Source organism: Salvelinus sp. IW2-2015, linkage group LG18, assembly GCF_002910315.2.
Source record: "Salvelinus sp. IW2-2015 linkage group LG18, ASM291031v2, whole genome shotgun sequence".
NCBI lineage: Eukaryota > Metazoa > Chordata > Actinopteri > Salmoniformes > Salmonidae > Salvelinus > Salvelinus sp. IW2-2015.
This window is the reverse complement of record NC_036858.1, coordinates 54,467,240-54,490,273: the sequence shown is the minus strand read 5'-3', so window position 1 is coordinate 54,490,273 and position 23,034 is coordinate 54,467,240. Positions and strand designations below refer to the sequence as shown.

Below are 23,034 nucleotides of genomic sequence, written 5' to 3'. Positions count from 1 at the left end.
CACGGGTAAAGTCTACAAAACTTTGTCCACTCTGTGCATTAAATATTCTAGTTTTGGGAACAGAAAACTGTATTGAAATCAAATGTTTCATCGATGAGAAAATTTGCAGAATGTCGGCTAAATTCCATCTCGTTCCATCTCCCACTGCTGACCAGTGGGTTTCCTCTCACTACCATATTTGGAAACGCCAAGCGGGTGCTTCACATTTAGGCATCTGGGGAAATATCTGTCTCATTTGTCTATCTGTGCATCTACTTTCTGAGATTGTGCCACGGATCCAGGATCAGCATCTTCTCTCTTGGTATAATTATTTTTCATTATTTAACCTTTATTTAACTAGGCAAGTCAGTTAAGAACATATTCTTATTTACAATGACAGCCTAACCCGTACGACGCTGAGTCAATTGTGTGCCGCCCTATGGAACTCCCAATCACATCCGGTTGTGATACATCCCAGGATCAAACCAGGGTCTGTAGTGACGCCTCTAGCACTGAGCTGCAGTGCCTTAGACCACTGCGCCACTCGGGAGCCCAATACACATACTGCTCAAGAATAGTGGCTGAACTGGTTACACCACAATTCTCAGAAGGAACTGTCCCTTTAGCTATCACTTACTGGCTCAAACATATAGCCACCACCTATAAAACATGTAGAACCAGGAAACAATGAGCAACTGTTCTAGACTGACCACACTTCCATTCAATTAGGCTGATTTCAACTATTTGCATAGTATTATAATAATGAATAACATGCCATTTAGCAGACACTTTTATCCAAAGCAACGTACAGTAGTGTATGCATCACATTTTTTTACGAGTGGCACCAGTGGAAGTCAAACCCACGACCCTTGTTTTGCAAGCACCATGCTCTACAAACTGAGCCACACAGGACCACAAATTGTCAACAAACTGCCAAGAGTCAACGTGTGTATGTGTAACGGATGTGAAATGGCTAGCTAGTTAGCGGGTACGCGCTAGTAGCGTTTCAATCAGTTACGTCACTTGCTCTGAAACCTAGATGTAGTGTTGCACCTTGCTCTGCAAGGGCCGCGGCTTTTGTGGAGCGATGGGTAACGACGCTTCGTGGGTGACTGTTGTTGATGTGTGCAGAGGGTCCCTGGTTCGCGCCCGTGTCGGGGCGAGGGGACGGTTTAAAGTTATACTGTGACATTGATGCTGTTGGCTAGCTAGTTAGCGGGTACGCGCTACTAGCATTTCAATCAGTTACGTCACTTGCTCTGAGACTTAAGTAGGGTTTCCCCTTGCACTGCAAGGGCCGCGGCTTTTGTGGAGCGATGGGTAACTACGCTTCGTGGGTGTCAGTTGTTGATGTGTGCAGAGGGTCCCTGGTTCGCGCCCGGGGCGAGGGGACGGTTTAAAGTTATACTGTTACATATGCCTGACCCATATGCGATTTATGCTGCAATTTTGCATTTCATACGGGTCCTAACTGGACTATTTCTCTAATGGTTTCCAATAAGACATTGTGACTAAGATGCTCCATGTGGATCCACACCAATGGCTAACCACCCCCCCAGGTTCTCAGACACCAGTGAATAGTCAACTAAGAACAGCTGTCTCAGAGTCATCTTATAAGATAGGATGTACAGCTTGTGAAGGTAAGGAGGAAAACCTAAGAAAAACACTAAACCTGACATAGTGTAAGAAGCACCATCATCTGCATGTTGTGCCAATCTCTAGCCTCGTATACCAGACTGACCACATTGTTTCAGTCACTGTGTGTATGCCTGACACAATCATCACAAAATATCAACACAAGAGTTTCTTCCACACTTGATTTATTTGTAAAATTTTGCCTATACAGTATGTACAGTCCTACTAGCACAGATACTAACACTCGCACTGACTTTACTAATAGCTACTTTGAGGAAAATGTACTTACTATGACTGAGATATGCGGTTGCCCCACCTAGCTGTCTTAAGATGAATGCACTAACTAACTGTAAGTGACTCTGGATAAGAGCATCTGCTAAATGATTAAAATGTCAATGTAAATGTACTCGTTTCACAATGTTACTTTTTACTTAGCGGTTATGAGACAGTGTGTGCTCACTCGAGGGCTTTTTGACTGAACAACACAGAGCTGAAGACTTTGAATCAATTATCTTTGTAGAAGTACCTTCAGTATGCACAAAACACTTAAGATCTATACAAGCCACAGCAGCACAAGGAGAGGCATTGGTACTCTATTGTGTTATTCTATGGGGGATCTCTCTTTACATCGTGTATTTTAGTAGTTATTCAATGAAGCTTTGTGAAAACAGAAATTAAGGCTCACTGTGCAATCAGCTATAATGCTTTTAATTTTCTCTGCCCCAATTTAGCAAGCTGTACTGTCAAAATGATGAATATATTCTAAAGGTAAGTCTGTAGTATTTACCCTATGTAACCTGTTTTGTCATATTGGTGTGTATCCCATATTCTTATTATGGAGCAACTAAAGCGTCATTGTGGGCTTAGGTTGATTGATAAACCATTCCTGAATCCTGTGTGCTTTCTACCTGTAATTCTATGATATCTCAATGTGTGAGTACACTGAATACTGTTGAGATTTCTTGTTTGTTTCACATAGCTTCTTTACTACTTGACTTGCACATAAATCAGAAACAAAGGCATCCAAGGTGGCATTCTACTGTAGGTGTTTTTTGTTGTCCCTGTTCAAAATATGAACAATACATGTAAATACTCATGTGCATTCATATTGGTTCCATACTGTTTAGAGATGAATGGTATATTTTCTGAAAAAATAAATAAGTAATTTTACAGACGGCAAAACAAGGTAATGCCGATAAAGGCAATGTATTTGCTAATACAACAAATACTTCCTTCCAAAGTCACTTCAGATCAGGTATAAAACACTTAAATATGTTGTGTATTAAAAATAAAATAAATAGACATTTACATAAATTAATACACAAAAATAATGGATAGAGTAGAAACAAATACATTTGTTTGATCAAATAAGTCACATTTAAAATAAATATAACTTACAATGGCAATTTATAAATGGGTCTGTTTTCAGTAAACCCTCCAAAAACACATAGAATGCTGTTATAAATTGCCAAAACTATTAAAAGCATCCAAAATAATGCTCACTAGATTTTTTTAAACAATAGAGTGAATTTGTAATCTACAGAAAATAAATATTGTACACTACAGCATATCGAACCTTATGAACCAACCTGAAAATCAACTACAGATGCATACATATACTCTTTGTGCTCATTTAGCCATTTCAGTTTTTGTTACAAAAATGTACCAACGTATCCTTAGCAGCTGAACATTTACATTTACAACAATCTGTCAGCAATTATTCTCCCAGATGAAGACTAATAAAAGTAACATTCCCACCTGCCACAGCGAAAAATACAGATGTCTGATGTTGATAAAATCCCGTAAATGTAGTTAGTTATCTGTAGTCATCATGTTAGTTAAACTGTTCTCAACTTCTCTGTTACAGCTTTTATGACAGTGTCAACTTGAGGTTCTGTAAGATTACTTGGTCTCCTAGATAATATCATATGAAACATACTCTACATAATACAAAGGTGTCAAATAATTAAATAGTAGCAGATGGCACCTAAAGGAAAAGGCAAATATGAATGAATAAAATATATGAACATTACATATCTTCAATACCAATGAACATTTGAACATCATTCTGGTTGGTCTTTTAATACCACCATTTGTTTCTAGTGCATCTAAAATCCGTAAAGATTTCTTTCTTAGTGCAACAACCGGATGTATCTTCTCCACATTTTTTCTTCTGATAAGTTGCTCCTCCTTGCTCCCACTACTGTGGACTTCCTGGTATTTTGGACGGGCACTTAAACCAGTGTCTGATGTAAGTCATTGCACTTTGACCCCTTTTCAAGCTCTGTCCCTGAATGATCTATGAGGGTGCTATAAACCAGTGGATGTGAGTCTCTTCATTCCTCTTCTCTGCGCCAAACTTGAAGACTCCACAGGCTCCAGCTTTGGGGCCAGAGGCAAACGATTCAAAGCCAAGTATGTTGCAGCCATTGCGCCCTAGAATGACAGAGAAAAACGTCTTTAAATGATATAAAGCTGGAAAAATTGCTCTGGGAAAAAAAACTGCATATTTAAAGGCCCAGTACAGTCCAAAACAGGATGTATCTGTGTTTTATTTCCATACTATGATGTTGGAATAATACTGTGAAATTGTGAAAATTATGATAATGTTCTTTTAGCGTAAGAACTGTTTGGAAAGACGGCCTGAAATTGCTGCCTGTTTTGGTGGGATAGTTTTGCCCAGCTGGTGATATCCTCAGGCGGTAAATTAGTTAATAGACCAATATGAAAGAGCATTCCAAACCTCTCTGCCAATAACAGCTAGTTTTCAGTTTTCACCTCACCACTCAGACCATTCCCAGACAGACTTAGCAAAATTCTTACTTGAGAAATTGCTAATTAGCTATTATTTGACAATTTTAATTTAACACAATCACAGTAAGGTATTTAATTGCTACCCAGAAATGATTTGATAGAGATAAAAAAGGCTGCATTGGACCTTTTTAAGCGGGCAAAGCAAGCACAGTATGTGAAACTTTGAGCAGGTTTCAAATGACTTTTGCTGACACAGAGAAGAACGCAAAAGGTCTACATGTAATGGCAGATCTGTACACAGCGTGGCAGTAGAATGTCAGTGAATACAAAAATGTCATTTCTACAGAGGACAAATTAATTTGTGAGAGACCTAAGTCAGTGAGCTTTAGCAGGCAAAAATGCTTGTGATGCTAAAAAATAACTATCACAATTAGCTAACATAATTTGCTCAGGGACAAATCGACTAGCCTGGTCAATCAGTCAAACCGCTGGGCTGAAGTGAAACAATGTGGTCAGTCTGGTTTACGAGGCTAGAGATTGGCACAACATGCAGATGATGGTGCTTCTTACACTATGTCAGGTTTAGTGTTTTTCTTAGGTTTTCCTCCTTACCTTCACAAGCTGTACATCTTGTCTGATGAGCTGACTCTGAGACAGTTGTTCTCGGTTGACTATCCACTGGTGTCTGAGAACCTGGGGGGCCGTCAGCCGTTGGTGTGGATCCACATGAAGCATTTTAGTCACAATGTCCTTTTGGAACCCAATAAAGAAATAGTCCAGTTAGGACTAGTATGAAATGCAGCGTTGCAGCTAAACAAATGTGGGTGGGATTTTATTTCAGACTTTCATGTACAACAGTTGGATGTGAATTGCATTTATTAATCAAATTTAACAGTGATGTGTCATTAATAAAAGCCAAGTAACCTCACCTTTGCAGCATCAGAAACTGTATCCCAGTTTCCTCCGATGAGGGCATATTTTCCACTACCAATGCGAGCCAGTATTTCCTCCGGGGTGTCATTAGGACCATTGGCAAAAGGGGTGAAGCTGTAAGCACAAGTGTGAGGAAGGACAAAACAATCAAACACTTTTCAATAATACTTTAGGTAACTGAGTTAACCTTTTTCACCCTGCTCTACCATAATGAATGTGCTTTCCTGTTGCACAAATAATTATGTATCTGGGTTTGTTTGAATTGGGGGTCTTGTATTTCTTTTAGTATCTCAAATCAAAATCAAATTGAATTGGTCGCATACACAGTTTAGCAGATGTTATAGAGGGTGTAGCAAAATGCTTGTGTTACTAGCTCCTAATAGTGCAGTAAAATGTTGTGTCACTGATCTACACACTATACCCCATAATGTTAAAGTAGACATTTGTATGTAGAATTTTTTACAAATGAATTACAAATGAAAAGTTAAAATGTCATGAGTCATGAGTATTCAATGTCATGAGTATTCAAACCGTTTGTTATGACAAGCCTAAATAAGTTCAGGAGTAAAAATTTGCTTAACAAGTCACATAATATGTTTCATGGACTCACTCTGTGTGCAATAATAGAGGTTAACATGATTTTCAAATGACTACCCCATCTCTGTACACCACACATACAATTCTCTGTAAGGTCCCTCAGTCGAGTAGCGAATTTCAAGCACAGATTCAACTACAAAGACCAGGGACTTTTCCAAAGCCTCGCAAAGAAGGGCACCTATTGGTAGATGGGTACAAATAAAAAAGCASACACTGAATATCCCTTTGAGCTTGGTGAATAAATTAATTACACTTTAGATAGTGTATCAATACACCCAGTCACTATGACCATACAGGCGTACTAACTCAGTTTCTGGAGAGGAAAGAAACTGCTCAGGGATTTCACCATGAGGCCAATGGTGACATTAAAACAGTTAGAGTATAAATGGCTATGATAGGATAAAATTGAGGATGGATCAAGAACATTGTAGTTACTCCACAATACTAAACTAAATGACAGTGAAAAGAAGGAAGCCTATACAGAATACAAATATTCCAAAACATGCATCCTGTTTGCAATAAGGCACTAAAGTAATACTGCAAAAAATGAGACAAAGAAACAACATTTTTGTCCTGAATACAAAGCCTTATGCTTGGGGCAAATCCAACACATCACTGAGTCACACTATTTATATTTTCAAGCATGGTGGTGGCTGCATCTCATTTATAGATATGCTTTTCATCGTTAAGGACTGGGGAGTTTCAGGATAAAAATAAACATAATAGAGCTAAGCTCAGGAAAAATTCTAGAGGACAACCTGGTTCAGTCTGCTTTCCAACAGAGACAGGGAGAAAAGTTCACCTAAAACTCAAGGCCAAATATACACTGGAGTTGCTTACCAAGACGGCATTGAATGTTCCTGAGTGGCCCAGTTACAGTTTTGACTTAAATCGGCTTTATAAACTATGGCAAAACCTGAAAATGGCTGTTTAGCAATGATCAACAACCAACAACAATTATTTATTTTTTTAAATATTTTTTTTTATGTACAATCCAGGTGAGCTAAGCTTTAAGAGACTTACCCCAAAAGACTCACAGCTGTAATCGCTGCCAAAGGTGTTTCTAACAAATATATTAGTTATTTGTCAATTATTTTTTATAATTTTCCTTCAACTTTTCTTAAATTACAATTAAATCCATTTTAATCCCACTTTGTAACACAACAAAATGTGGAAAAAGTAAAGAGGGTTGAATACTTTCTGAAGGCACTATTAGCTATGTCAAGAATCTAGTATAAATACGCGGTGGGTATAAACAGTGTAACAAAAAATGCAATGTACAGTAGTAGATACAGTAGGTCAGAATGAGCTATGTCGTGAATACAGTATACACACACAGTGTGAAAAACAGTATAAAAGAAACAGGAAGTGTCCATTGTTTAATGTCTCTATATACATGGGACAGCAGCATTGGCTGTTGGTGTGTGTGAGTGTGCGTGTCTTTGTGAGTATGGGCTATATGTGAGGTGCTATTTTTAGGCCATTTCTCCAACACCCTTATTGAGCTAAAAAAATAAATAATAATAATGGCATCTAAACAGTGTTTGACATCTATGAAAGAATTCAGCTTTTTTTCTAATGCCCTGATTACAAAGATTTAAAACATGAGCCACAGGCTGGGACATTAAATTGTCAGAGCAGGTCCTGAGAGATTTGGCATTGTGCAGAGTACAATTAAAATGACTCTACCGCAGACTCAACCTCAGCTTAAAAAGTAATCCGTCGTCCACTGTCCCTCTCACCGTTCCAAAAATGAGTCCTGAATCATTGGTTGCCAGGAGAGGTAGCGCAGTCCAGAATTCATTGTTTTTTGTTTGTTACTGTGAAACTGGTTTAACCAGGTTTCTAGCAAAGGTAAACTGTCACTTAGCAAAGGGAAATTGGGATATAAATGGTCTGACCCTGCGTGTTCAGTCTTCTTGAGGTTTAAATAAACCAGCGAATTAGGATTACCCTGCGAGCATAGTGTAGAGTAGGATTCCCAAACTCCAGATGTCACAAGCAGCATCATACCCYTGCTTCTTCAGGACCTATGAAAGACATGAAGAATCTGTGTCATATCACAATATAGAGATATACAGCACTTGAAATAAATAAGAGCTGATCAAACCACTCCTTACCTCTGGAGCCACAAAGTTTGCTGTGTAACAGGGCGTCATGAGGAGACCATTTTCTGCCCTTAATTGTTTGGCGAACCCAAAATCACAAATTCGGATCGATTCCGGATCTCCCGTTTCATCCACGTAGAGGATGTTGCTTGGTTTAAGGTCACGATGTACAACCTATGACAAAATAAATAAAATAAATTGCCAGTATGAATATGTCCTAGCTAGGAGCACTACTCCTTTCACTTTGATACAGATTTTAGTTGGACATATACATTCATGATACTGACCCCCTGTGAGTGAAGGTACTCCACTGTCTTGGTAATAGTGCAGAGCACAGCAGAGGTCTCTCGCTCAGAGAAACTCTTCTGATGGAGGATTCTGTCCAGCAGCTCTCCACCTCTCATCAGCTCCATCACAAGGTACACATACTTCCCATCGTCATAGACCTAGGGGCCAAAAAGACAGTTTAATACCACATGGAGTTATTTATGAACCAAGAGTACATTAGTCTAGTCCTCAGAGCCCACAAAAAGTGGCTAGTGAAAATCTAATAGAGATACAAATGGACAAGAGAAGATGCAGTCAAATATGATGGTCAGTGAAAACTCAAGTTTGCAGGACACATTTTTCATTAGTCATGCAAACTCACAAGGTTCTCTGTCCTTATGGAGGGCTTTCAGCATGGGCATGTGTTTGAGTCATTGAATGATTACTTACATCCTTCAGCGTGATAATGTTTGGATGCTGCCCATATCTCAACAGAATCTCAATTTCCTCAGATGGATCTTTTTTGGCTCTGTCGATGATCTGAAAGAGACACACCACACCCCCTGTTAGATTAGAACTGTTTTTTTATTTAATTTTTTATTTAGCAGACGCTCTTATCAAGCGACTTACAGTAGTGCATACATATTCGTACTGGTCCCCCTGCTTGGTATCCTCTTATGATAAAATGTGTGACAGAGCATCATCTGCACAAAATACAGAATCATTGTCGCTGCATGAATCATCCTGAGAGAGACTATATTATAGTTGAAAGGCTTGTAATTGTTCCAGGATTCAAGGAAGTGAAATGTGTAAACTACATACAGTATATCACAAAGCTACTATAATTAAAGATGATATATCATTCTGGAATCCTTGTACTGATCATAACGTCCCCTTGCTGCGTATGATGCTGTTTCTTATAACTGATTGGCCGTGAAAATTATTTCTCTCCAAGAATGATAAAGTACCTATAAAAACTATTCCTCTTGAAAAATCTACCTATACCGTTCACTTACTTTGACAGCATATTCAACACTGGTGATTTTGTGGATGCAGCGTTTGCAGACGGAGTACGCTCCCAAGCCCACATCCTCCTTCATCTCATACCCATCAGTGAAATGGATGTTGGTCCCATGAAGTTGCTGAAATGACAAACATTTCCAGTCATCATGAAAACGTTTAAGCCTCTGCTCATATTTATGCTCTTAAGCTTGTCATCTGATTTCCTTACTATTCGCTCATGTCATAATCCTGCTCAGGCAGACTAGGGAATCCATCAGTCTTCCTATAATCCTCAGACATATTCAGGGGTAGCACACTGGTATTCAAAACAGATCTACTGTAGCTATCAAATTATTCCCCTAGTAAGAATTGTCCTTGAAGAACATTCTATGTGAACAGTGTTCCAGCGAGAGTGCACTTTGGTGGCATTTCTCCTTTCTCTTGTGATGTAATGCTTCATATGTGGAGATTTTGGACGTGTTCCTTTATTGCTGTACAGTATGTCAAAACAAAAATAAGAGCAAGAAAGGTGAATTGAAAATGTTCACAGTAATAGTCCATCTTGGGTTCACACATCCACCTTGCGGTCTGCAGTATAGTCCATGCTATTCTATTGTGTTCGCTGAGAGACCTTGCCTGCACATATGTTGGCTCATTCATATTCATCCACACTGCAGCGGCATCTAATCTCACTTGTTCAATACAATGAAAATGTTCACCGTTGATCTCTGCACTGCCGCAGCAGAGGATCCAAATGTTCTCAGAACGCTGCCACTGCAGAGCACCCATGGCCATGATGTCAGAGGGAACTAAGTGTTCTCACAAATCAATATGCTTTGCTGAGGGCACTGGGAGGCCTCTCTGGTGAGTGACTTCAATGAAATGCTCACTCAGGTATGAACCATCTGGTAAGAATCAGTCCGGGTGGTTATGTAAGTTGATCTGTTTTTGTGTGTGCTGCAGGACACACAAGAGGGCCTCTCTGGAGCAGTGGCTAAGATGTGTGTTGCGGTTAGATCAAAAGATCAGGGGTCAGCCTTAAAGAAGAGGGTCACTTCGACCTCACTGTCATGTGTCCACTTAAAATAAATTGAATTCGTCAAAAGACAAATTCCTTAGATGTTTGTGCTGTACCATAGGTAAGCTGACAGTCATGTCAGTAACAGCACCATACACAGAAAGACAGAGGTCTCTAGTGGCAGCTTGTTAGTACAGTTGGGCTACAATCTTATCTTCCTTAAGCTCCCACCTTTCATGTTATGTGTCCAATGTGTAAGTAAGAGGACGAAGGTAGCAAAAAGGTATGAATTATGTACAGAGAAAATGTATTTAATTGAATCTTTTATGCCCCACACAATTACAAAATCACCAGAAATTACCTTTGAATATGAGTTTTGATAATTGACAGGGGTCTTTACTTTCTTTACTCAACACTTTCTGAATACAGTATCAAAAGTGGTTAATCCATTGTATTCTGATGTAATGCCATGACATCCCCATGAGGTTCCTTCCTGATATCATATTGATTTCTTCTTCTTCCATACAGAAACAAGGATTGACATTCCCCTCGATGTTGATACTCTTGTCCGGTGGTTACGTTTAATTAATGGGGAAAAAATCTCTCTCTTTCTCTAGAGATATATATACTATATATATATATATACATATAAAAAATAAAAGACAATAGCCTGAAGGCAGTGTCATATCTAAAAATAGAGATATTTTTAGATTATTTCAAGTATTTAAATAGAGTATGGTTGATAGAGCTGAATAACAGAGATGATTAGTCCTCTCAGTCTAGTCTATCATTCTCACTTGGACAATAGTGTTGACAGTTGAGCTTTGCCGTATTTCAGCAATGGACTGCTCCTGGTCCAGATTAGTTGCCACGAAGCTGAACCCTCTGAAGAGCTGGTGTGTGTTGGCACTGGGAGGGATGCCCGGCGAGTCTGATGGGAGAAAGGTACAGAAAATGTTACAACCACTACTGTCTAACGGGCAGGCACGAAACAAACATGGGAACTAGGACACATTGGCAACTGGAAATACATCACAGTTGATTGAATGTCAGTTATCATTAAATTGACATTTGAAAAGGTTAGTCCCATTGTACTGTACAGCTGTGGCCTAGAGGGTCTTGTCGACAGGCAACTGCCCAGCTCTGACTTTGCAAACTAGCAGCTGATATAGGAGACTAAATATTGGCACTTTTGTCCCACATTTCCTTTGCCCATGGACTATGATCCATTGAAGGATATAATAATTTCAGAGGATTCAAAATTCAAAGATTTAAAGTTGCAGCTGGGTGACTTTATGCGGATATATAAGTGTGAGTTTATGTGGACATTATAAGAGGGGGTTGTTTGTCAGTAATTGAGTGGCAATTTTATGTCAGTGTGAGGGTAACCCAGATGCATGGAGAAATTATTATTCTGAGCATAACAATGAAGCAAACAGTATGAAGTAAAACATAACATGATTCATGAAATTATGAGGCGACAGGGATGTACGCACGTACACAGGCACGCACAGATGAACTACTTCACCTACAATTACCAATCACCTGTTGGTGTGCGGGAGGTGAATTCAGGGTCAAAGTGGAAGGTGTCATCTGGCCTGCCCACTGCTGGTTTGAATGGAGGCTTGATCTCTCTTCTGTAAAGTTTCTGTGGTTTCACCATGAGGGGAAAAGGAAAAATAAAACTTGTATTTTTCCATTTAGTATTTGAGCTACAGATGTAGGATCCTGTTGCAGGAGAAGGACCCTGTTGCAGATGAACTGTCTTGCAATGCAGGAAATGTAAAACTTCTAGAGTATTTGAGGTTTAAAAAGGCTTCTGAAGTTTGTAATTTCCACTTTTCCCCCCTTACAAAAATGTATCAACACCTACAAAAATGTCTATTAATTATAATCCACATATTAATTTACTGTTAATCCTGTTGCTGCAGGATTATTGTACTGCTGTAGAAAACTGGCTCAAATGTAAGGTCCTACATCTGTAAGTACAAGCTCTGGGGTAAAATACCTTTACTTCTATTCTGAAGGTATGACAATCAAATCCTCAGGAGGACATATCCGAAGCAATGCCTTTAATGATTTTTAGAAAGGGTTATGAAGAGCTTTATACTCACATTCCAATCTATATTTCCAAAGAAATTATGCCTTTTAATCTCCTCGACTCCATCTGGTCCAGCACCTAACAGTAAAATGCACCAGAACATTTAGATTGAATACTCTTTTTAGCTTCACTGGGCTGTAATTGCTCACTTACTAAAATTCTATCTCAAGTATCTCTGCTCCACCATATTATTCAGTGAGAATATGGTGTATTATGGGGAATATTAGGCTACACTCTCTAAACATGATTTTTAAACAAGGGTCTAGGGTGGTAAAATACAAGCCCTATGCAGTAATACATAAAGGCTCATATACAGTGGGGAGAACAAGTATTTGATACACTGCCGATTTTGCAGGTTTTCCTACTTACAAAGCATGTAGAGGTCTGTAATTTTTATCATAGGTACACTTCAACTGTGAGAGACGGAATCTAAAACAAAAATCCAGAAAATCACATTGTATGATTTTTAAGTAATTAATTTGCATTTTATTGCATGACATAAGTATTTGATACATCAGAAAAGCAGAACTTAAATATTTGGTACAGAAACCTTTGTTTGCAGTTACAGAGATCATACGTTTCCTGTAGTTCTTGACCAGGTTTGCACACACTGCAGCAGGGATTTTGKCCCACTCCTCCATACAGACSTTCTCCAGATCCTTCAGGTTTCGGGGCTGTCGCTGGGCAATACAGACTTTCAGCTCCCTCCAAAGATTTTCTATTGGGTTCAGGTCTGGAGACTGGCTAGGCCACTCCAGGACCTTGAGATGCTTCTTACGGAGCCACTCCTTAGTTGCCCTGGCTGGGGTGTTTCGGGTCGTTGTCATGCTGGAAGATCCAGCCGACGACCATCTTCAATGCTCTTACTGGAGGGAAGGAGGTTGTTGGCCAAGATCTCGCGATACATGGCCCATCCATCCTCCCCTCATACGGTGCAGTCATCCTGTCCCCTTTGCAGAAAGCATCCCCAAAGATGATGTTTCCACCTCCATGCTTCACGGTTGGGATGGTGTTCTTGGGGTTGTACTCATCCTTCTTCTTCCTCCAAACACGGCGAGTGGAGTTTAGACCAAAAGCTCTATTTTTGTCTCATCAGACCACATGACCTTCTCCCATTCCTCCTCTGGATCATCCAGATGGTCATTGGCAAACTTCAGATGGGCCTGGACATGCGCTGGCTTAGGCAGGGGGACCTTGCGTGCCTGCAGGATTTTATCCATGATGGCGTAGTGTGTTACTAATGGTTTTCTTTGAGACTGTGGTCCCAGCTCTCTTCAGGTCATTGACCAGGTCCTGCCGTGTAGTTCTGGGCTGATCCCTCCACTTCCTCATGATCATTGATGCCCACGAGGTGAGATCTTGCATGGAGCCCCAGACCGAGGGTGATTGACCGTCATCTTCAACTTCTTCCATTTTCTAATAATTGCGCCAACAGTTGTTGCCTTCTCACCAAGCTGCTTGCCTATTGTCCTGTAGCCCATCCCAGCCTTGTGCAGGTCTGCAATTTTATCCCTGATGTCCTTACACAGCTCTCTGATCTTGGCCATTGTGGAGAGGTTGGAGTCTGTTTGATTGAGTGTGTGGACAGGTGTCTTTTATACAGCTAATGAGTTCAAACAGGTGCAGTTAATACAGGTATTGAGTGGAGAACAGGAGGGTTTCTTAAAGAAAAACGAACAGGTCTGTGAGAGCCGGAATTCTTACTGGTTGGTAGGTGATCAAATACTTATGTCATGCAATAAATGCAAATTAATTACTTAAAAATCTACAATGTGATTTTCTGGATTTTTGTTTTTAGATTCCGTCTCTCACAGTTGAAGTGTACCTATGATAAATTTACAGACTCTACGACATGCTTTGTAAGTAGGAAAACCTGCAAAATCGGCAGTGTATCAAATACTTGTTCTCCCCACTGTACATGCATATAATTAAGTGATAATGCCCGAGAAGCCGGTGTTTGGAGGATATATTGCCACTGGTGTTGTTCGTCAAGGGCCAGCAGGGGCATTATCACTTTTCTACAACGGGTTACCAACATATTCAAAAAATTATTTCCATATTTTCATTAAACACGTTAATTAGATTCCTTTATTAATACTATTTCATCCTTCCACAAGATATAGTCCCGACACAAATCTAGGGTTGCTGCCCAAGCCGGCTGGTCGTTCGTTCTATCAGTTCAGTTGCCAGAGACGGGACCCAGCCGTTCAGTCTTTTTGTTCTGTATCTATGGACGCGACTCAGTATTTCGTACTAAATGTTCCATAGCCATACTGGCTGGCAATATTCTTATCCCTTGCTCGCTAGCTAGCCAACTATGGCTAACTTACAGTCACGTCAAAAAGTGCAGCCAGAATAACAACAAAGTAGCCACATTTGAATTTGTTTAAGCTGTTTTCTAGTGACATTTATTTGGATACATCCATAACAATGAGCTAATGATACGTGATTTCACCTGGCATAGAAAATGCGCTCACTCACTCGTCAGGACACTGCTGTTCAGAGGAGCTAGCCAACAACACAGCGAACACAATCACTTCAAACTGAAGCTGGAAAGACACCAAAGTAGCTGCACTTCATTTTGTTTGACCTTTTTTCAATTGACATTTCTTTGTATATATCCATAAAAATTATGCCATCTGATTAATAATTTCGACTGCCTGCCTGTCTGTTTCGTCCTGACTCCCGACATGTTCATTACTATGGGAAAGCTGGAGATGGAATTTGAATACTGAAACAATGTTGCAAATGTCAGARAGACAGACAGCAAGGTTTATATAAATCTCCGCTGTTGAAAACTAAAGGTTAATCTAAAAGAAATGTGAGATAATGTCTAGATGTTTTTTATAGTGGAGATCAAGTTTATAAATTGCCTGGCTGGACTGATGAGACAGTAGCTTGCACAGTCAGATGGAACGGAGTAAATAGGCATTTTAACATCAGATTTAGCCGGTGGTAACTTGTGGAATAGACACCAGCTGGAATGCCACCCGTAGACCAACCCATTGTATAACACGTAATAAAGCATTAAACCTCTCTACTTTATCATAACCGCCATCGATAAAAGACAGTACTGTGCAGCCGTCTTCATCAACTTGGCCAAGGCTTTCGACTCTGTCAATCATTGCATTCTTATCGGCAGACTCAATAGCCTTGGCTTCTCAAATGACTGCCTCACCTGGTTCACCAACTACTTCTCAGATAGAGTTCAGTGTGTCAAATCGAAGGGCCTGTTGTCCGGACCTCTGGCAGTCTCTATGGGGGTGCCACAGGGTTCAATTCTCGGGCCGACTCTTTTCTATATATATATATATATGATGTCGCTCTAGCTGCTGGTGATTCTCTGATCCACCTCTACGCAGACGACACCATTCTGACCCTTCTTTGGACACTGTGCTAACAAACCTCCAAAACGAGCTTCAACGCCATACAACTCTCCTTCCGTGGCCTCCAACTGCTTTTAAATGCTAGTAAAACAAAGTGCATGCTCTTCAACTGATTGCTGCCCATACCCTTCCGCCCGACTAGCATCATTGCTCTGGACGGTTCTGACTGGACGGTTCTGACCTAGAATATGTGGACAACTACAAATATCTAGGTGTCTGGTTAGACTGTAAACTCTCCAGACTCACATTAAGCATCTCCAATCCAAAATGAAATCTAGAATCGGCTTCCTATTTCACAACAAAGCCTCTTTCACTCATGCCGCCAAACATACCCTTGTAAAACTGACTATCCTACCGAACCTTGACTTCGGCGATGTCATTTACAAAATAGCCCCCAACACTCTACTCAGCAAACTGGATGTAGTGTATCACAGTGCCATCTGCTTTATCACCAAAGCCTGATATAGTACCCACCACTGCAACCTGTATGCTCTCGTTGGCTGGCCCTCACTACATATCCGTCGCCAAACCCAATGGCTCCAGGTCATCTATAAGTCTTTGCTAGGTAAAGCCCTGCCTTAGCTCACTAGTCACCATAGCAACACCCACCCGTAGCACGCGCTCCCGCAGGTATATTACACTGGTCCTCCCCAAAGCCAACACTTCCTTTGGCTGCCTTTCCTTCCAGTTCTCTGCTGCCAATGACTGGAACGAATTGCAAAAATCACTGAAGCTGGAGTCTTATATCTCCCTCACTAACTTTAAGCATCAGCTGTCTGAGCAGCTTACTGATCACTGTACCTGTACACAGCAAATCTGTAAATAGCACACCCGTCTACCTCATCCCCATATTATTACTTACCCTCTTGCTCTATTACTTACCCTCTTGCTCAGAATCTCTACTTGCACATCTATCACTCCAGTATTAATGCTACATTGTAATTATTTTCGCCTCTAGGGCCTATTTAGGCCTACCTCCCTACATTTGCACACACTGTACATAGATTTTTCTATTTTTCCTTTATTTTGTGTTATTGACTGTACGTTTGTTTATGTGTAACTCTGTGTTGTTGTTTTTGTCGCACTGCTTTGCTTTATCTTGGCCAGGTCGCAGTTGTAAATGAGAACTTGTTCTCAACTGGCATACCTGGTTAAATAAAGGTGAAATATATATTTAAAAAAAAWAWATACTTTAGGTAAATTGTTACTAATATTTAACGCAATCATACATACAGAATGACTTCTGGCTTTAATCTGACTGCACCACAGGTACCACACTAGTGATGCCTGGTACAGTTGAAATTTAGCTTGACATTACTCTCCATCTTATAAATCATGGAGGAAGTGATTAATGTGGTTATATTCAACCCCAACACTGGTCAACCAGCTTCCACCGAGGGGTAAGAGAGGACATGCAGTAACTGTGCTTTCTAGCCTGCACTGTCCCTAAACCCTCAATGCGAAGATGTCAAATGTAAAATTCCGATTTCAATGCTGTCTGTGTCACATTTAATAAATGAGAAATGGCTTATCTAATGCTGTAAATTAGTCTTCCAATTAGAGGAGCATGTGAAATGACACACACGATTAATTCTCTTGACTACATACCTAATCTATTGGTAGGATTTCTTTTGAAGAGGGCCCGTATTAAACTTTGCACTTCTGGGCTTAAGAATTGCGGCATGCCAAGTTTTGCCCTACAAAACAAAACAAAAAAATACAATTATTTCACAAAGTAGCATTTCATATATATTTGCCATACAAATTGTCGTATCTTACTTTAGTATGAGGGCCATTGTTTCCTTGCGATCTTTGCCTTGAAATGGTAGAGATCCTGTCAGCATTTCAAACTGAAAATAAAGACAAACAATGTCAGTGCCAATCCTCTAAATCTCTTTACAAAACAATATAATGTATTCCACCACAATTTTGACAGTTTCTTGGATGACAAACTCACTATATTATGGCATGATATAGGAAAATAATATTTTCCAGTTACTACACATGCACTTGTTCTAAAACTGCAGAGCAAAGAGAAAGGAAAAGGGGGATACCTAGTCAGCTGTACAACTGAATGCATTCAACTGAAATGTGTCTTCAAGGTGATATCAGTGAGAGTGCCTGGCGGGTTTCTTTTGGAGAGAGCAAAGCTTGCGTTATAAATTCTGGCCCTAAAGGGATATATTTGGCAAGGTTTGTATTGATCTGTTTTTAACGTGAGGCTAAAGTACTGAGCTTAGAAACCATTAGGGAGTCCTTTGTTCTTTAGAGGTGGTGGAGTAATGTGTGGATTAGTCAGCAGCAACCTTATTATAACAGGTCTGGCTCTATTCAATCAGCATTCATCTTTTAATATAAGAGGATTGAAGAGGTGAGACTAGTGTATGGTGTAGAAGTAGTGGACTACTACCATACCAGTATGCATCGTCATTATGATGTCTCTGCATTAAGATCCACATTTTGACTTTAGGTTGGACCATTAGTGACCTGGTCTAACAGGCTGTATGCATAGTGCTGCACGTCCATATACTGTATGCAAACAATTTCATTATATGAAACTCTGACCTAGAGATTGTGTTGCAATAACATTGCAGCCAACCAATAGCTATAGTATGTCTGTAATGCATTATCAAAAAGAAAGGGAGGGAGGTCCACACCATTAAGACGCCAAATGACCACCAGTCAGCACTATGTGTATGTCCTCTTCTGTTGACCACCTCAGGGGCCATGTATTCTATCGTCCCGCAGAAGGAGTACGCTCGCTTGTCATGGTCTATTGCCTCTTTACTCAGCCCGAAATCTAAAATACATTTGATAAAAGGGATTGATGTCAAAGACAGAGGAAAACAGCCACCAGCTATGGGCTTAATGGATTCAACATAAAAAAGAGAGACTACTGCTATATATGTTCAAACTACTACTACCACTGCTGTATGTTTTTAAAACAGTCTTTAGTCACCTGTTATCTTGATGTGGCCCTCCTCATCAAGAAGAATACTGTAGAGGGAAGGAATGCGACATCAATATATATACAGTACCAGTCAAAAGTTTAGACACACCTATTCAAGAGTTTTTCTTTATCTTTACTATTATCTACATTGTAGAATAATAGTGAAGACATCAAAACTATGAAATAACACATGGAATCACGTAGTAACCAAAAAAAGTGTTAAATATATTTTGGATTCATCAAAGTAGCCACCCCTTTGCCTTGAAGACAGCTTTGCACAGTTTTGGCATTCTCTCAACCAGCTTTACCTGGAATGCTTTCACAACAGTCTTGAAGGGCTGAGCACATATGCTGAGCACTTGTTGGCTGATTTTCCTTCACTGTGCGGTCCAACTCATCTCAAATTGGGTTGAGGTCGGGTGATTGTGGAGGCCAGGTCATCTGATGCAGCACTCCTTCACTCCTCTTCTTGGTCAAATAGCACTTCCATAGCCAGGAGGCGTGTTGGGTCATTGTCCTGTTGAAAACGAATGATAGTCCCACTAAGCGCAAACTAGAAGGGATGGTGTATTGCCACCAMATGCTGTGGTAGCCATGCTGGTTAAGTGTGCCTTGAATTCTAAATAAATCACAGACAGTGTCACCAGCAAAGCACCATCACACCTCCTCCTCCATGCTTCGTGGTGGAAACCACACATGCAGAGATCATCTGTTCACCTACTCTGTGTCTCAAAAGACAYGGCGTTTGGAACTAAAAATCTCAAATTTGGACTAATCAGACCAAAAGGAAAGAGTTCCACCAGTCTAATGTCCATTGCTCATGTTTCTTGGCCCAAGCAAGTCTCTTCTTATTGGTGTACTTTAGTAGTGGTTTCTTTGCAGCAATTCGACCTTGAAAGCCTGATTCACGCAGTCTCCTCTGAACAGTTGATGTTGAGATGTGTCTGTTACTTAAACTCTGTGAAGCATTTAGTTGGGCTGCAATCTGAGGTGCAGTTAACTCGAATAAACTTATCCTCTGAAGCAGAGGTAACTCTGGGTCTTCCTTTCCTGTGGCGGTCCTCATGAAAGCCAGTTCCATCATAGGGCTTGAGGGTTTTTGCGACTGCACTTGAAGAAACTTTCAAAGTCCTTGAAATGTTCCAGATTGACTGACCTTCATGTATTAAAGTAATGATGGACTGTCGTTTCTCTTTGCTTATTTGAGCTGTTCTTGCCATAATATGGACTTGGTCTTTTACCAAATATGCCTACCTTCTGTATACCACCCCTACCTTGTCACAACACAACTGATTGGCTCAAAGGCATTAAGAAGGAAATAAATTCCACAAATTAACTTTTAATTGAAATGCATTCCAGGTGAATGCCTCATGAATCTGGTTGAGAGAATGCCAAGAGTGTGCAAAGCTGTCATCAAGGCAAAGGGTGGCTACTTTGAAGAATCTCAAATATAAAATATATTTTGATTTGTTTAACACTTCTTTGGTTACTACATTATTCCATATGTGTTATTTCATAGTTGTGATCTCTTCACTATTATTCTATTAGAAAATAAATAAAAACCCTGGAATGAGTCGGTGTGTCCAAACTTTTGACTGGTACTGTACTCACTCACTCACTCACTCTCACACTCACACTCACACTCACACTCACACACACACACACACACACACACACACACACACACACACACACACACACACACACACACACACACACACACACACACACACACACGAGTTCACGAAAATAGTTTGCTCCTACAGACAGTGAGTCACGTGGATGTGGCTTGATATATAAAGCAGGCAGTAAGGCATTGAAGCATTGTTACTGTTCTATTGAACCTTAGAATGGGCAAAACGAGTAACCTAAGCCACTGAGCGTGGTATGTTCGCCGGTGACAGGCGAGCCGGTTTCAGTATGTCAGAAACGTCCAGCCTCCTGGGCTTTTCAAGCACAACAGTGTCTAGGGTTTACAGAGAATGGTGCAACAAAAAACATCCAGTCATGATGTAGCGGTGGTGTAATGGTGGGGGTGTAATGGTGTGGGGAATGTTTTCCTGAAACATGTTAGGTCTCTTGATACCAACTGAGCAACGTTTCCATGCCCTGAAGAATTCACGCTGTACTGGAGGCAAAGGGGGCTCTGACCCAGTACTAGATGTGTGTACCTAATAAACTATCTGTATAATATAAATAATTTATATAAAATCTTCACATCTTACACACCTCTCAGCACTGCACACCCATACATTTATTGAGTGTTTGTTTGTTAGAACTAATGGATCTGTGCACAGCACACTTTTGCCCTTGGGTTGGTGTCATTAATCATCAATAGTAAAGCTGGGAATAGCTTGTCCTTCAAAGACAAAAAAAGCAGAACCACTGAAACCAGGAATTACGCGAGACCTTCAAACGTCAATTATTCCCATGCTGAGAGTTCCTTGTTTATTTTCTCTCATCAAATACCCGAGAGCCAATTTACAAGTCTAGGAGGAAAAAGATGCAGAACAGATGCAGCATTGATTGCACCAGAGACCTGTTTTTGTTTTGATAGACCTGTCACAGGCAGCACCACGGAGCAGTAACGCAACCTTGTTTGAACTCATGGATCGGAATTATATGATATCAAATCCGACAGTTATGTACTTGGTCATTCCCGATCAGAATATTCATAAGTCTCGGAGATAAAGAAACAATTTGTAGGAGTACTCATATGGGTAAACATTTTATAGCTGCGGAGAATGGATACGCAAGATACTTGAATAAGGAAGTTGTCTATGGCACAGTACAGTCAGTGAGGCTTTACTTCTCTGGTTTGAGGTCTCTGTAGATGATGCCCAGACTGTGAAGGTGATCTAAGGCCAAGGCCAGCTCAGCCAGATAGAACTTCACATCCTCTTCAGTAAACATCACCTGCAGATGGAGAAAGGTGAAAGATAAAGTAACAGTCATTGACAAGATGCAAACAGTACATGTGTGATATATGATTACGATTTTAAAAACACAGCTTTTATTTTCACAGAGTAGCCTACATTGACGTGTTTTAAACATATAAAAAAGAAACAGACAGCTTTCCATAATTCCAATGTCAGGTAGCCTGAGCAAAACAAGAGCACTACCCACAGATTGAACACTACTGAAATGCATTAACTTGATCACAAAGCCAGCTGTTTGGAACCTCACCCAAAATATTTGCATCAAGGATGTTACACATTTACATTTGAGTAATTTAGCAGACACTCTTATCCAGAGCGAGTTGCATTCCTCTTAATAAAAACTTTGCTGAGTTTCCTCAGGTAGAGCATGGATTGTTGTATTTCTCTTTGTTTACTAAATAGATMATTTTAACCACAGAAAGATTACTTTAGCTCCCAAATGGAATATGTGTGGGGAATAAAAACTGCGGTGCCAAGGAGAGCATTTAATTGCGGTGAAAGTAACAAGTTGCTACCAGCATTAGGGCATCTGCTAGCTGTTCCAGATGAGTGATTTCCAAAACCAGCAGTAATTCATTCATATTTCAATTCCCACTTGTCTGTCAGCCCAGAAGAGCAAATTTAAATCTAGAGACAAATTGTTTGCTCAATTTCATTCCAGGTATTATTCACAAAAGGATTGGTAGTAGTCACGATGACACATAGGAGGCAGTAGTTTTAGGAAACATGGGTGAACGCATTTCCAAAGTTGGTGGTCTATTATCCGGACTGCAGGTTGTTTTTATTATTCAATAATAATCAAGGTCTCCATCCATTTAATCACTTCTTTGAGCAAACCTCCCCTCGAATACCAGGGGCTTGATGGGGCTATCAGGGGCTTGATGATTAGTTGGAGCAGGTATGCTAGTTGGAATTGAACAAATAAGAATGGCTGGGGGTACTCAAGGAGAGGTTTGGAAACAACACAGAGCCCTGCATGAGGCCCCCCGCTGATCCSGAGGACTAGGTTATATCTCTCTGTCTGTAAGGCCAGACGGTATTCCAGGGCGTGTCCTCCGGGCATGTACAGACCAGCTGGCAGGTGTCTTTCCAGACATTTTCAACCTCTCCCAGTCTGTAATCCCCACATGTTTCAAGCTGACTATCATCATTCCTGTTCCAAAAACACTAAGGCATCGTGCCACAATGACCACCGCCCTATAACACTCACATCTGTAATGAAGTGTTTTGAAAGGCTGGTCATGGCACACATCAACTCCGTTATCCCAGACACCCTGGACCCACTCCAATTTGCCTACTGCCCCAACAAATCCACAGACGATGCAATCTCAAGTGCACTCCATTCTGCCTTCTCTCACCTAGAAA

At 40.4% G+C, this 23,034-nt stretch overlaps 1 protein-coding gene across 1 annotated transcript in view; it reads right to left on the bottom strand.

Annotated features, from left to right (window-relative positions):
- Positions 1-1,782: 1,782 nt before the first annotated feature.
- The window catches only part of LOC111978824 (ribosomal protein S6 kinase alpha-2), a 45,181-nt gene continuing 23,929 nt past the window's right edge, over positions 1,783-23,034 (bottom strand). Inside the window, exons 6-21 of the mRNA XM_024009077.2 lie at positions 21,540-21,646; positions 18,740-18,777; positions 18,438-18,580; positions 17,560-17,630; positions 17,389-17,477; positions 12,408-12,472; positions 11,839-11,941; positions 11,091-11,224; positions 9,290-9,415; positions 8,724-8,813; positions 8,294-8,452; positions 8,019-8,180; positions 7,852-7,928; positions 5,298-5,415; positions 4,981-5,118; positions 1,783-4,050 (exon numbers count right to left, since the gene is read on the bottom strand). Of these exons, the coding sequence (XP_023864845.1) occupies positions 3,925-4,050; positions 4,981-5,118; positions 5,298-5,415; positions 7,852-7,928; positions 8,019-8,180; positions 8,294-8,452; positions 8,724-8,813; positions 9,290-9,415; positions 11,091-11,224; positions 11,839-11,941; positions 12,408-12,472; positions 17,389-17,477; positions 17,560-17,630; positions 18,438-18,580; positions 18,740-18,777; positions 21,540-21,646 (1,746 nt within the window). The 3' untranslated portion in view covers positions 1,783-3,924. The remainder of the gene's footprint in view (positions 4,051-4,980; positions 5,119-5,297; positions 5,416-7,851; positions 7,929-8,018; positions 8,181-8,293; positions 8,453-8,723; positions 8,814-9,289; positions 9,416-11,090; positions 11,225-11,838; positions 11,942-12,407; positions 12,473-17,388; positions 17,478-17,559; positions 17,631-18,437; positions 18,581-18,739; positions 18,778-21,539; positions 21,647-23,034) is intronic.